The following is a 16,496-nucleotide window of genomic DNA, read 5'->3' as shown; positions in this document are numbered from 1 at the left end:
AAATAGTGTTACAGTTTTCTAATTCTGTCTATCTCTTTACTCATAACTTTGTGTACTTCTGTCTTTTCATTTTAGCTAGAAGAGCTCCTTTCAACATTTCTTGTAAGGTGGTCTAGTGAAGATGAACTCCCTCAGCTTTTGTTTGTCTTGGAAGCCTTTATTTCTCTTTCATATCTGAAGGAGAACTTTGCTGGATAGAGTATTCTTGGCTGGCAATTTTTATCTTTCAATACTTTGAACATGTCATTCCACTCTCTTCTGGCCTATAGAGTTTCTGCTGAGAAATCTGCTGATAGTCTTATGGGGGTTCCTTTGTAGGTTCCTTTCTTTTTTTCCCTGGCTACGTTTATGACTCTTTATCACTGACTTCAACAGCTTCATTATAATTTGTCTTGGAGAAGGCCTGTTTGCATGAAGATAATAAGGTGATCTATTAGCTTCACGGAGTTGTATGTCCAGTTCTTTCCCAAGGTTTAGGAAGTTCTTAGTTATTATTTCTTTATATAAACTCTCTGTCCCCTTCTCCCTCTCTTCTTTTTCTGGTATATCCATTATTCTTATGTTGGCTCTTCTAATGGAGTCTAATAGCTCGTGTAGGGTTCTTCACTTTTAAAAAATCGTAGTTCTCTTTCCTCTTCCACTTGAATCATTTCTAGATTCTAATCTTCCAGATGACTTGTTCTCTATTCCATCTGATCTGCTATTTCCAATGCTTTCTAATGCATTCTTCATCTCATTTATTAAGTTCTTCCACTCCAGAATTTGGGTCTTTTTTAGAATGGTAAAGTATTCCTCTGTTCATTAATTTTATTCTTGAGTTCATTTAATTACCTTTCTGGTTTTCTTGTAGGTCAATGAATTCCTTTCTTTCTTTTTTTTTTAAAGATTTTATTTTTTCCTTTTTCTCCCAAAGGCCCCTGGTACATAGTTGTGTATTTTCAGTTGTGGGTCCTTCTAGTCGTGGCATGTGGGATGCTGCCTCAGCGTGGCCTGATGAGCGGTACCATGTCTGTGCCCAGGATTTGAACTGGCAAAACCCTGGGCTGCTGAAGCAGAGTGTGCGAACTTAACCACTTGGCCATGGGACTGGCCCCAAAGAATTTCTTCATAACAGCTTTTCTCAATTCTCTATCAGATCACAATATTCTGTGTCTTTGAGTTTGGTTGCTAGAGAATTGTCATTTTCTTTTTATGATACTGTATCACAGTAATTTTTCACAGTATTTGATGAGATGTGCTTCTGCTGCTGCATTTGAAGTAATGAACACCTTTCTTATTTAGGTAAAGCTTTGTTTACTTTGATTCTAACAGTTCAACAGACTGGCAATTAGAGGTCTTTCTTTGGTGTTCCAGCAGGTGGTGCTACAGCACATTTTTGCTTTCTGTTACCAGAGGTGCCTCATCACTCTATTTGGGAACACGTGCTTAAAAGAAGGGGCTGGCAACAGAATGGGGGAGGTGTGTGCTTGGCCTTTGGGGCTTTGGATGTGCCCATGGCCCAATAAGCGGATCCTCAAGTAAGAGAGTCTCGGAAGTCTTGGGTGGTCCTCTTGCTGAATTCCTGGGACAGACAGCAGAAAACATGTTCCTTCAAGTCTCTTTGTCTGCCTCCTTCCCTTTCCTTTCCCTCCCTTCAGTCATAGATATCTCTTCTCTGAAGTCCAGGAGCTGCTGAGGAGCAATGGGACCCTCCAGTTGCAGCCTGTGGAGCCAGATAGACTTTCACTCACCACTTTCACCTTCCATCCCCCTGCCAGAGGGGTTGCCAGTGCCACCACCACTGCTGGGGTTTATCTCTACTTCATTTGTGAAGGACAGCTTTGCCAGGTTTAGTTTTTTGGGTTTTTTTAGAGATTGGCACCTGAGCTAACAACTGTTGCCAATCTTCTTTTTTTTCCTCCTTTTTATTTTTTTCCCAAATCCCCCTAGTACATAGTTGTAGATTTTAGTTGTGGGTCTTTCTAGTTTTGGCATGTGGGAAGCTGCCCCAATGTGGCCTACTGAATGGTGCCATGTCTGCACCCAGGATCCAAACCCTGGGCTGCCAAAGCAGAGCATGCGAACTTAACCACTTGGCCATGGGGCTGGCCCTTTTTTTCTTTCTTTTAATATTTTGAATATATCATCTCACTCTCTCCTGGCCTACAATGTTTCTGTTGAGAAACTAAATAGTTTTCTGAGGGCTCCCTTATATGTGATGAGTAGCTTTTCTCTTGCTATTGTCAAAATTGTTTGTTTTTGATTTTTGACAATTTAATTATAATATGCCCCATCTAAAAGTTTAATCCTTTTTGGATTCTAACCATTTGGGGTCTTTTAGCCCTCATGAATCTGGAAGTGCATTTCTTTCCTCAAGTTTGGGAAGTTTTCGGCCATTACTGCTTTGTCCCTTCCTCTTTCTTTTTTCCTTCTGGGATTCCCATAATGTGTGTATTGTTTCATTTGCTGATGTCCCATAAGTCCTATAGGCTTTCTTCACTCTTTTCCATTCTTTTGTTTTTTTTTTTACTTCTCTGACTTGATAATTTCAAATGACCTACCTTCTAGTTCATTGATTCTTTCTTATGTTTGATCACCTCTGTTGCAGCTCTCCATTGAAGTCTCCAGTTGTGTCATTGTATTCTTCAGCTCCAGGATTTCTGGGTTGGTTTGGGGGGTTTTTTTTGCTGTTTCTATTGTTCTGTCAAACATCTTATTTTGTTTATCATTTTCCTAATTTTGTTCAGTTGTCTGTGTGTTCTTGTAGTTCACTGTTTCCTTTGGTGGCGTCATATTTACCTGATTTCTTCATGATCCTTGATTCTTTGCATTGCTATCTGCACATTTGAGTAAGCGGTCTCCTTGTACAGACATTACAGATTTGCTTTGGCAAGAAAAGACTTTTACCAGTCAGCTCAGCTTGGGGTACTGGGTGGGTCAGCTGATAGCAACCATGGGGAGGCAGAGCTTTGTATCAAAGTCTCTAGTTGGGTGAGGCCATTGCTTGTGCTCTAAGGTAGAGAGAAAGGGTGCCACTAGCTGGGCTACATGGTTGACTGGGTCTGCTGGCTGGGCTCCACATACAAGCAGGGCCTCTGGGTGGGCTCAATGATTGTATGAGGCACTGGCTGTGCTCCATGGTCAGGTGGGGCCACTAGCTGTGCTCTGCCATCACCTAGGGACAGGAAAGGTCACAGGTTATGATCCCTGACAGGGTGGTACCACTACTTGGACCCACTGTTAGGCAGGATTATGGGCTGGGCTCTGCAATAGCTCCTGGTCAGGTGGGGTCTAAGGTTGTGCTCCCTGGCCAGATGGTGCTGCTGGCTGGGCTGTATTCAGGCAGGTCCAGAGGCTGTGTCCTAAAGTTGGGGGGTAAAGGAGGGCCACAGGCTTGGCTTCACAATCAGGTAGGCTGTGGGCTGTGCTTCATCGTTGGTTAAGGTAACTAGTCAGGATCTCTGGTCAGGAGGGGCCTCTAGCTGTACCCTGAAGTTGGGTGGGACTAGAGACTGTGCTCTACAGTCAGGTGGGATCACTGTTCAGGCTCCTGATTAGGTGAGGCAATAGGCTGTGTTCAGCCTTTGGGCAGGTCTGTAGGCTGGCCTTGTGGCTGAGCAGGGCTGTAGTTTGGCCTCCACTGGTCAGCAGGACTGGAGGCTGGGCTCTGACACTGCCCAGGGTCACTGTTCAGGCTACAGGGTTTTGCAGGGCCATGGGCTATGCTCAATAGTTGGGCACAGCTGCTGGCTTGGCCCCGTGCCTGAGCTGGGCTGTAATGTGGTGTCCATGGCTGCTCAGGTTCTTTGACCAGGCTTCCTGGCAAGTCAAGACTGGAGCCTAAGCTTGGCAATTGGGTGGGGCTGTGAATTTGCTTCCCTTCCTGGTCAGGGCAGTAAAACAGGCTCCAAGGCCAGTATGGTCTATTGACTGGACATTCAATTCAGGCAGAATGCTAACCAAGTTCCCTGGCCAGATGAGGTCACTGGCTTGGCTCTGCAGATGAGAAAAGCCACTGGCTTGGACCTCTGACTGGGTATCACTGCAAGCGGGAATGTAGCCCACCAAGACTTGAGCATTGGTTGCTGTAAGTCCCACTCCTCCTTCTCTGTCTCTATCTGATCCCCAGTGGTCAAGCCCCACAGATTTCCCTAGTAATCTCTGTGAGACAAGACCCAAGGTGGCCTACAGGGAGGTGTCTTTCAATGCTAGGAGAGCTGAATGTCTACGGTGGGCTCTCTCCCCACTGGAGAAACCTCAGGCACAGGAAGATCCTCTTGGTACAGTGCTGTGCCAACCTGGGGGAGGGGCAATGTGGTCAGAGTGTAGTGGCTCCTCTTACCCTTCTATTGCAATCCTTCTTAGTCTCTGTGGTCCAGGAGGAGCACTTTAGCCTCACCTCCAGGTTCTGAGATTTTCATAATGGTGTGTTGTCTACAGACAGTTGCTAGCTGGTCTTCTTGTGAGCGGAACTGAAGTTGAGAATAACCTATGTCGCCATCCTGATGACCCACAATGTCCATTTAATTTTTTAATTAACAAGCAGTTCACAAAATTCCTGAAAATTTAACAACTGGCTCTCATGAGCTGGTATGATCTGACTCTAGCAGAGTACTGATATAAAACATGATAACGAATCAGGAGTGTGGTGGAGGATGTATTACAGAAAAAAATGAATTATAAATATGTCGGTTTAGTAAGGACCTATCACTTTTCTTTTGTATGAAAGGATAATCTAAAGACTCTATATTCAATCATTGCCCTTGAAAGGGAGCCCAGAAATAGATGACATATATAGAAAAGATGCTGCAGCAGAAAGAACATGATTTGGAATTAATCTAATAGATGTGAATTCTCAGATAAGCTTTTAGTTACTAGCTGGTTGACCTTGAGCAAGTAATTTCTCAAAGTCTGAGTTATTTATTTCTAAAAAATCATAAATAATAATACTTATGTCACAGGGATGTTGTAAGGATTAAATGAGACATACGTGAGAGACAACATATGCACATTGTAGCTGACCAGAAATGTAAATTTCCATTTTCTCTCCCTCCTTGAACACAGAGACTATGTCTTCTTTATCAACAACTACTAGTGCTTTATATGCAGATACTTGAAAGAATAAAAAGAATAAATAAGTGCATGGGTAAAAATTTTATTTAATCAAAAACTACAAAAACAAATTTCCACTGTAAGGCCTTTCTTCTGTTAAAATGATTTACAGGAATATATGTTCTTAAAAAGAAAGTAGCAAAGATGTGCTACTTTTCATGTAAATGAGAGCACTTGTGTATCACTGGGAAGAATGTCTCCCTCCTGCACTCCACCCTTTTTATAACTTAAATAGTGACAGGCTACACTGTCCAAGCTCCCCTTGGCGTTAAGGCACACAAGGTCAGGGTGGACGGCTGGGTTGGGGTATACTATGTAGCACAGCTCTGCCTTTGAAATTTTACAGATCTTTTAAGGTTGATTATAAATGGCACTTAGAACACAAAGTCTCTGTTATTCCATTCAACTTGACAAGATCTTCGTTTTCTCTGAATCCTAAAGATCTTTGTGGCATGTAGTATAGTTATTTGTATGCTCCTCCCAACCTCTGGATGCTGCTTTAATTTTGTATCCTCCAAAGCTCTTAGAATAGAGACTTAAATAAATATCAAGTATTAAATATTTGTTTAAGATAACTTTAATAAAACTCTGAATACATTTGGTTTTATCAATGAAAGCATGTCACATAAGTAGGGCAACCTGTTGGCACCTGCAAAGGTAAGAGACAACAAAAATGTAGAAAAATAGGTATGAAAGTGGAAGCTAAGGTCAGCCAAAGTAATTACATTAGTAATTGATTTCTTTTAATATTATTATAAATGCTAAATATAAGAAACTTTTGTATTATCTGTACTTTGTATTGGCTATTAAGCTTGTTCCTCAATGAGCATAAAGAAAATCAATCAAGATCTGAGCATCAATACCTAGTTCTACTACCAAACCTCACCTATAAGACTGAGTTCTCCCAGTAGGTAGTATTGTGGGATCTGTCTACTTTTATTTAAAAAGCATTAAACTAACTATTTAACTTATTACAATGATTAACATCTCATTGAACTAGACAATCCAATTTATCATCATTATGCAATTGGTCTAAAGTACAATAAAAACAAATCACTGAACAAATATTTTTAAATAAAATATTAAGACGGAGCATAGCGGGTCTCTAATATTGAATATCTATCTTTGATGTGTACAGGAGCTTTGTCAGGGAATCAGTGTAGCTTTATTGGAGGAGGGAAGAGATAAACATTAAAATCCTACAATTTAAGGTATCAAAGTATCATTCACGGCTCAATGAAATACAAAACTAAATACCAGCCTCACATGCACAATCTGAAAATGAAGCCTGATGTAATCACTGTTTGGGTACAGATCTGATAATGATCTGCTGTCTGTACTAACAGACAATCACTGAAAGGAGACAGTCTCCAAGCTTCCACTGCGTCTCTCTACAATGAACCAGAAAACAAAGCAGCTCTAAGGGCTTCAAGTCTTTAAGACTCACATGAAGCAACACATGTCAAGATGTTTTCTGAAGTAAAATTACATGTTGACAATTTTCAAAAATCCCCTTATTTAGGATAAAATTAAATTTTCTATTCTGCACGATTGTGTTTCACATCTTTTGGTAATCAATCTGCCTTTTTCCATGAAGGCAATGAACACTCCACTGATTGTTTTTAGTTTTTAGTTTTCTTCAACAAAGGTGGGTGTGACTATTCTGAAAATCATAAACTCATGAGCTTTCATTTTCTGTTTACACATTGAAAAGTAAAGAGAATTAAAACTTCTGTTTATTTTCCTTTTAAATCAAATATATACTAAAGTACATTTAAACTGAACGTCTATTTATAAGCCATAAAACGTACCGTACAACATATTAGCTTGCTATGTGTGATAAATTTAAGCTAGTGGGACCAGGGACCAAAAGAAAATTAGCTGGGAAAATAATTATTAATTTTAGAAAGAGCAGCAGCTACCATTATTAGAGGCGTTCATTCACGACCCTATTTGATCGTCACAAAAATTCTGGAAAGCAGTCATTATTTTTACATTTTAAATATTAGATTAGTGGAATGCAAAAAAGTTAAGTGATTTTCCAATAACTACACATCTATTAAGTAAAGACTGGGTTTAAGCCCATGACTGCATTCTTTATGCTGGACACAAAATAAGACTCTTTACACTCATAATGTAAGGTATTAAATATTCAGAAAAAACCTAGAAGGACGATAATATTATTTCCATTTTATACATGAAGAAACTGAAGCTCAGAGAGTTTAGGAAACTTACCCAAGGTCATATACCTTGAAAGGTATTAAATCACAATTCAAATTCACAGTTGTGCTTTTTACTATCATTTGAAAGAGTTCACCTTTGAAAGGGCAGAGAAACCTAAGATAGCTAAATAGGAGGACCAAGAGAGGATTTTTTAAAGTAAAATGTCTTGCATATATTTACAGGACACAGGGAGAAGATATTGGGAAATGGCTCTAAAGCACTGATGCAAGAATTAACTCAGAACAGGAAAATTTCTTGCATTATAAGGAAAAAGTGATTTCAGAGTACAGAAGGGCTTATTTTAAAGTACACAAAAACTCTTGCAGTAAGACACCACTGTAAGATTATGTGATGTATCTGTCTAGCATCCTATCTCCCTATCACCTGTTATTAAAAACCCTTTTCCTATAGGAAAAGCATTCCATTGTTCAGGAGGAATTGATCCAGTTCACTGTCAGCACTGACGTAGACTCAAGACCTGGGCGGGCCAATCAGAATTACCCTACCTTCCTGGTCTTAGTAATTGATTCAAGGATGGCAGCTTCTCAAGGCAAGCCAATCACAGTCCTCCAGGGATTTTTTTTTTTTTTTTAATACAGGAGCTATAGCAAAAATGGTCCCTTTTAAATGAAGTTGTAAAACTGAAAGGACAAGAAGCTGGGCGAGCCAGCAGCCACATTGCCCACTTTGGGGCCTGTCCATAAAATTAAGCCTAGAAGATTTAAGCAGAACAGAGACACAGATTCCCGATGACAAAATATGAACTCTGGAATCATGTCAAATGATATCAAATGACATCAACATGTCAAAATCATGTCAAATGACAATCATGTCAAAATCGTCTCTGCCCTAGACTTCCCAGTTATGTGAATCAATAAATTTCCTTTTAATTTAAGCTACTTTGAGTTAAGCATATGTCACATGTAGCAGACACAGTCCTAAATAATATAATGGCACAAATACCTTTACTTTTATATCCACATAAAGACACACTAGAAAGCCTCTATCTTGTCTCCTTGGACTCTGGGGAATCTTTATTTTCAGAAAAGCTAAGAAGTAGCTCTGCTTCTCATTTCTTAAATTCATTGGTTAAATCTTATCCTAAACCTGTGTTTTTTGGGAGGTGCATAAAGGATTCGTAATTTTTAAACCTTATTTTATGTTGAAATACAACACACAGAAACATACATAAAAGTTAAAGGTATACTTTAATGAGTAATTGCTTATGAAGTAAAAACAGGTTAAGAGATAGAATACTGTCAATACTCCTGAAGATCCATGTGTGTCCCTTACCAAGCATGACTCCCAGTTTCTCCTCAGAGAAATCACTATCCTGACTTTAAAAGTAATCACTTCATTGGTGTTATTTATGTTTTACCATCTATATAGCATCCTAGAAAAGGAGTTTAGTTTTGTCTGTTATTCAACTTTATACTAAATGGAATCATAACAAATGATACCAAACATACTTTGCTTTCTTACTAAATCTTATGTTTGTAGTATTCATTCATGTTAACATATTTAGTGTAAAACATTATTTCACTGCTGTAGAGCATTCCACTATATGAATATACCACAATTTATTCATTTTAATGTCTAGTTACAATTATAATAGTAGACATTCTAATAGTGAGCAGTTGAGTTGACTAATATAAACATGGATCCTGGGACAATTCTAATACATGACTGAGGTGCACATGTGCAAAAATTTGACTAAGGTATATATCCAGGAGTGAAATTGCTGGGAATGCATATCTTTATCAGATAAAGCCAAACTGGTTTCCAAAAGAGTAGTGCCTAGTAATAGTTTTTTAAAACTTCAGTACTTTTAAACATTCTGGATTACCCAAAAATAATCCTTTCTACAATTGGAAAGTTTCCATACATGTCAATATTACTATACCTATGGTAACTTAACGATAAAAAGGAGCATGATTTTCTGAAGGTCTAAAAAAGTATATGTTCGACAACAAACAATTAAAGCTGCTTGACAATAAATATGTCAGAAAAATATACTGGGTTAAAAATTATCTAAAATATTTTATACTATTTTTAAAATAAAATAATGAAATATTTAAAAGGATATTATTATACTTCCAATTAAGCAAAGACTAATACTATAATGATATTACTGATTATTATTGCATATTTAACTTCAAAGGCAGATGAACATTATAATTAGACTAAAAGCAATCTGTGCTATAACATTCTTCTCCAACTGTAAATGATACTTTTCTTCTTTTTTTTTTCTTGAGGAAGATTAGCCCTGAGCTAACATCCACCACCAATCCTCCTCTTTTTGCTGAGGAAGACTGGCCCTGAGCTAACATCTGTGGCCCATCTTCCTCTACTTTATATGTGGGATGCCTGCCACAGCATGGCTTGACAAGTAGTGCATAGGTCCACACCTGGGATCCAAACTGGTGAACCCCAGGCCACAGAAGCGGAACGTGCAAACTTAACTGCCACACCCCCAGGCCGGTCCCATGATACATTTCTTATAATCTCATCAATAGATACAACAGCATCTATTGTGATAAACACTTAATTCTTCCACTGCCCAAACTACCACAAGTTACAAAATTATAAGCAAAGCATCTGGAAATTTCCAAGCACCAAGAGAAGCTAACTATTTCTTAAAACTACTTAGACATGGGATAACAAAAATTTTAAACTTTTGGTTTTGAATATATTTTCATTTTTGGTCTTTCTTTCCTCTTAGGCAGTGAATGTGAAATATAAATGACTATGGGTGAGGAAAAGACAGCATCCCAAGCAGTTTCTGACAATGATTAATATGGAGCCACCAAAGGACGTCTGGCAGCAAAAAGAAGCAATAGCTTATGTAACTGATAAAAAAATTAGTCAGTAAGCCCCTAATAACATATCTCCCTGGAACATGAGATAGTGTATTTGATGAATTGTTTAAGCTAGACTGTATTCTTCTACCTGTTTAAACCAGGGAGGCAAAAATATACAAAAGAAAAAATTACAGTTAACTTCTCTTATTTAAATTGGTTAATGGATGTGTTGGGCTGTTAATGAAATGTGCTGATTAATAGAATTATTGCACATACTGTCAATTAAAAATTACAATATGTTCTTCGTTAACACTATGATGAATATCAGTTAATCCCTCCTCAAGGATTCTGAAGGCATTTTTATATTTCCAGTTATTTTTATAAGCCATGGTAACAACTGCACAATTCTATTAAAATAGAAAGTTTAACAGACTGGACTGGATTTCTACCCATCTTGTGACATACTTTGGAAGCAATTTTGTTGAATAAGTTTACAACAACCAACTTGCCATGTGACCCTTACAAAAGGAGAATAGATAAAATAGAAAAAAATTCCGGATATATGCGTTTTCCAGTTATTTAAATCACTCTCTCTTTTTCGGGGGGAGGTGTTTCCAAATAAATATGAACTTACGATTAACTAAACCTCTGTTAAATCTCAGAACAGATTTCTCAGAGAGATATTCTTCTCATTGAAGTTTAATTAATATATTATAATGTGTTTAACAGGGCTACGGGTTTAAAATGCTAAACTGTAATATGACCCATATTCACTCAAATAAAGTGAATAATCACAATAGAACCATTGTATATCATTATATTAAAATAAAATTATCAGAATTAGGACCATGATTCTAATATAATTGCTCTTCACTTCCAGAATGCAAACCTAAAAGAAATGCTTTCATGTTAAACTTGCTGGACCTCTCTGTTGCATTTGACTTTATACATTGCTTCCTCCCTAATGAAAAGCCAGAAATTCTTCAAGGATTCCTCTTCTTTTTTTTTTTTTTGCTTTATTTCCCAAACCACCCCCTCCCTCCCCCAGGTACATAGTTGTATATCTTAGTTGCAGGTCCTTCTAGTTGTGGGATGTGGGACGTTGCCTCAACATGGCCTAACGAGCAGTGCCATGTCCGCACCCAGGATCCGAACCCTAGGCCGCCGCAGGGGAGCGCACAAACTTAACCACTCGGCCCTGGAGCCGGCCCCAGGATTCCTCTTCTTCATCAACCCTTTAAATATCTGGCATTCCTGGCCGCTATCCTGTTCTTCTTACTCTATTTATTCTTCTTAGATGATCTGATCCACTCTTGTGATTTCAGCTTGGATTTCTCCCCCAGCATCAGTCTCCAGTATCCAATTAGTTGCTGAACAGCTTCACTCAGATGTCCCCAAAATATCTCAACCTCAAAGAATTTTTTTTTAAAAATCATCATCAACTCCTAACCTTTTTCCTCCATTCAATCTCAATGGATGCATTTTCTACCTGGGCTCAAAATATCACAGTTCATCCAGCCACCAAAGCTAGAAGACCAGACATGTTACCTTTAACCATCCCTTTGTCAGCTCATCCATAAAACCCGTGCCTTCTGCACGTTTCTGAATTCTGTTTCTTTTTCTCTGGGTCTCTCCATCTCTTATTTAGATTGATATTTCCTAAGTGGTCTCTCTGCTGTTGCTTGTTCCTTCAATTCCACCCTCTACACGAATATAAGAAGAATTTATCTGAAATGAACATCTGACTGTCATTCCCTTGCTTCAAACTGGTCAATGGCTCCTCATTAGCTTTAGAATAAAACCCACATTTCTTGACATGATTACAAAGTCTTCAGAATTTGGTCCCTACCCCTCTGATCATTTCTACCTCATACCTCTCCCTGCGTACAATTCCTACAGTAACTGTGTGGACACTGTAATTTCATATTGTCCCCTTTATATGCTGTGCCCTTTTGTGTTTCCATACATTTGCTCATGTTGTGCCTTTTCTCTAGCAATCCCTACTCCCTCCCTTTACCCTCTTGCCTCCCCCAACCTCAATCATTTATGTCTTAGCAAAGCTACCACCTCCTCCAGAAAGTCTTCCCTGAAAGTTCTGGCAGAGCTGGGTTGGGTAATTCTCCTTTCTATTCCCTTACTCTATGTAGTGCTTGCACTTAGCACACTGTAAATTCTTCTTTAGTGAACATCAGAAAAATCAATAAAGACATATAAAAAAATAAAATTAATAAACATGTGCCTACATTAACTGTATCTCATCTTGGGCCATGAGGCCTTTGAGAACACAAATGATAAATTATTTATATTTGTAATCCTACTTCCTAGCCTAGTACTGACAGTCAATGCTCAATAAATGTTCTGTTAAATGAAGGTGACTGAGAGGAAAGAGAGCATACAAAAATAAATCACAGAAAAGATAAAAGACTTCCTTGCCACATTCTTCCATACTGGTCCTGTTCCTGCTCATATTTGGGCAGTTACATTGACTTCTTTAATTCTAGAGGGTTCTAGTTAAAAATAACTCCAAATAAGCAATCTTCCACTTCCAGCCAGCAAAATTAATTCTATTGAGAAACTGTCCTGTTCTTGACATCAGATCTCTTACTTTATCACCAAAGGTACACTTTAAAAAGATATGCCATGTGTAATCTCCATCAGGTAAATGGAAAATAAGAAGGAAGAACAAAACCAAGCAGAAAATAAAATAAACTTGGCAGCTCCATGCCATTTATTACATGGAAAATTACTTACATGCAGCAGCAGTACAGCAGCAAGAAAAGACTGTCCTTGACAATACCCAATGTCTTCATCGTAGACAGAGTAGGCCTAGAGAAAAGATGAAGAGAAAAATATTTTAAACCTTCACAGATTTTAACTTAAGTGTTAGCTCACATCAGGCTGCTGCTTGCTCTTGTCCCTGGGCTGTCGACCACAATCCCACTGATCTTTCAACTTGGATGTGTAAGCCATAAGCACAGTAGGATCCCTCAAAGAGGCTGCACATTTCCTAAAGCAGCTCTAGTGTCCCATTATGCCCAGGTTCATCTTTAGAATTTGGAATAAAGAGATGCTCAGAGCACCTAAACTAACTTTAAAAGTTTACAGTTTAACTTTAAAAGTTTATGGTTTATGGTTAGGCAAATGAGATCATGGGAGGCAGAAGCAAAGGGTGGAAGACGGTGGGAAGGTTCTAGAGTTGATGTGGGAGTTCAAATGCATCATACGAGGGAAATCAATGATATTGAAAGTATAGCGCAGATTCCCTAACTAACAGACAAAAAGTTACCCTCTGTAACCTCTAGAAGTTTTCAAAGATCTTCTAAACTACTCTCCCACTTTCCAGAAGGCTGAAGGGTAAAAATGACTCCTCCCACCTATACCACTGAGGCAAACCAGAAACATTTAGCATTGCCCTGAACTTTTTGTAGAATGGCTGAAAGCCCGCCTTATGGTACATATGCACCCACCATCACAGGTGTTCTGGCTATTCACCATCTTTAACATCATTCTAACCAGGTCAGCTGGTATACAGCCAGAGGCCCATTCATAGGAAATATAGTACTCCTTGAGAAGCAGCTGCCATACCATTCAACTTAATATTCACCTTAGTCTTCAGAGGAAAGGATATAAGGCCGTATGCTTAATACATACTAATTAGTACTTCAACCTGCTGACATTATACTTTTTAAAAAAGATACCCTGCATAAGTTTTTAGGAAGTTGAATTAGTTACAGCAGGCAGAGTGTGCTAACCAAAGAGTAAAAGATAGGAATTAGTAGCATTTTCTGTAAAAGTCCAAATAATAAATACTTTAGGTTTTGAGGGATACTTACATATCTGTTGAATATTGTTTTAAAAAACAACACCTTAAAAAACAAAAACCATTCATAGCTCAAAGGCAGTACAAAAGCAGACAGCATGGGCCATAGTTTACTGACCTCTGATTCAGAAGAAAAAAATTCATTCAGGTGCTCCCACATTTATCTTTAAAAGACAAGCATCCCAATTGTGCTGGTTGAGTCTTGGTCATGTATTCCATCTATGTACTGTGCTTCATTTTAGTGAGGGGATTTCACTTAATGTGCTTAATACAAGGCATTATGATTTTGTGAACATAAAAATTGTCTCTGCCCAGGGCAATGGTTATCAAAGATAACTAGGAAGGGTTACCACAGGGAGAGTAAGTGTGGAACCTCTCATATGCCAAGGTGGTCAGAGGACAGGGTCTGGAACTCTTTTTTTTCACTTAAAAAACAGCTTTAGTGAAATATAGCTTGTATTCAGTGAAATACATACATTTTAACTGCACAATTCTTTGAGTTGAATCATTTATATAACCCCATCATTAAAGAGTATTTCCACCATTCCAGGATGTCTCTCATGCCTCTTCGCAGTCAAACTACCTTCACCCCAGGGAACCACTGATCTGATTTTTACCATAATATATTACAAATATTGCATTTAAAAAAAATTCATATACATGGAATCATATATACTTTTTTGTGTCTGGCTTCTTTCATTCAGTATAATGTTTCTGAGATTCTTCCATGTTGTTGAATGCATTAGTAGTTCATTCCTTTTAACTGCTGAGTAGTATTCCACTGGGTGAACATACCACAATTTGTTTATCCACTCTCCTGTTGATGAACATTTGGATTTTTTCCAGTTTGGGGCCAGTATGAATAAAGCTGCTATGTATACATAAGGCTTTTTGTAGAAATAGGTTTTCATTTTCCTTAGGTAAATACCTAAGAGTGGAGGTTCAGGGTTCAGATGATAAGTGTATGTTTAATTTTATAAGAAATTGCCAAACTGTTTTTCAAAGTGGTTGTACAATTATTATACTCACACCAGAAAAGTAAAAGAGTACTCATTGCTTCATACCCTTGTCAATATTTGCTATTTCCAGTCTTTTTTCTTTTATTAATTCCTGTGGTTTTGACTTGATTTCCCTCATGGTTGATGATGTAGAGCATATTATCATGTGCTTTTAGGCAATGGATATACATTCTTTTGTGACTGTCTCTTCAAGTTCTTGCTCATTTGTTTAACTAAATTGTTCATCTTATTGTTGATTCATGGTAGTTCTTTATACATTCTGTTTACAAGTCCATTTTCAGACATACATATTGCCAGTATTTTCTCCCAGTCTGTGGCTTGCCTTTTCATTTCTTAATGGTGTCTTTTGAAGTACTACTATTCTCTTTTAACCTTCTTCTGCTAATGATGATATTATCACACTCTTCTAATGAGAGAAAAATTAGATCATGGAATCATTACCTAATGAATCTGAAAGGAGCTTTTCTTCATTATCACCAGTTTCCAGAGCTCTGCTTAATTTTAAAAATTGAAAGATGGATTAACATCCTTTTACTTATTTAATTTTCTCTGATTTATACAGTTATATTTTTGATTGGTTAATTTGTACTTTTATTATCCAGAGCTCATGGATATATGTGTATGTGTGTGTGTGTGTGTGTGTGTGAATTAGTGGGTGGAATAAGGATTAAAGAGAGAAGAGAAAAGGAACAAAAAATGAAGAATGAGAGGAAAGCTTCTAATACTATCCGTATTTGGAGCATTCCTGATGGTGATCTGTCATTTCCTTCTCCACGAACAAGGAACTCTGGGATTTGTTGATAAGACAGCATGTTACATGAGTGATATGTTTTCAAGGCTCTGCCTTCCCCCATGAAAGATGTCTAAGTTGAGGATTCCTTACAACTGTGGATCTCCAAAAGTCAATTATACTTCAACAACCCTAACATGACTTGGACAAATGTTTGATCCATCTTTATAAATATATATCGAACATTTATTGAGAAATGTCCTATTTATATAAATCATTTCTGTTACAAGAGAGGTTCAATAGAAAATGAAGGTCCACGATACATCAGACAGAGAAGGTATGATTCAGGAACTCCACAGACTATTCTCTAACTAGAGAGCTAAGGATAAAAGTGTAAATTAGTAATGCGTTGATCTTACTTTCTACTTGTTTTATGGTTTGGGGTTAGGTTAGCAGCAAATGTGACTTTTCAGAGGCCACCTAATAAATTGATTTTATCTATGATTCGCAGTTTGAAAAACACAGTGTTCTAGCAAGTTCTTTCCCTTGGAGTTCTTACAAGCACTGCTAGGTTTAGTCTGAGCCTTCTCTAACTAGCTGAACTGAATCCTTCCCTCTACTCAAAACTTGCCTCTCTTTGCACCATACCTCTCGCTACTCCTCACTTTAATTGCTTCTCTGGCCAGATGCCTACTCAGTCCAACTCTTACAAACAATCTGGGTACCACTTCTGTAATGGAGGAGTGGCTCCTATTGAACCAACCTTCCCTCTGGTAACAAATTTAAACTATGTCTGGACAAATGTATAAAAC

General features: G+C 38.0%; 1 protein-coding gene across 18 annotated transcripts in view; it reads right to left on the bottom strand.

Moving 5' to 3' along the window:
- The window catches only part of RABGAP1L (RAB GTPase activating protein 1 like), a 674,786-nt gene that overhangs the window by 275,672 nt on the left and 382,618 nt on the right, over nucleotides 1–16,496 (bottom strand). For all 18 annotated transcript variants that reach the window (XM_070266397.1, XM_070266404.1, XM_070266408.1 and 15 more), the window contains 1 exon segment: nucleotides 12,867–12,941. In XM_070266397.1, the coding sequence (XP_070122498.1) occupies nucleotides 12,867–12,941 (75 nt within the window).

This window comes from Equus caballus, chromosome 5 (assembly GCF_041296265.1).
Source record: "Equus caballus isolate H_3958 breed thoroughbred chromosome 5, TB-T2T, whole genome shotgun sequence".
NCBI lineage: Eukaryota > Metazoa > Chordata > Mammalia > Perissodactyla > Equidae > Equus > Equus caballus.
Note: the sequence above shows the minus strand (reverse complement) of the source record. Positions and strands in the feature narration are given on the sequence as shown.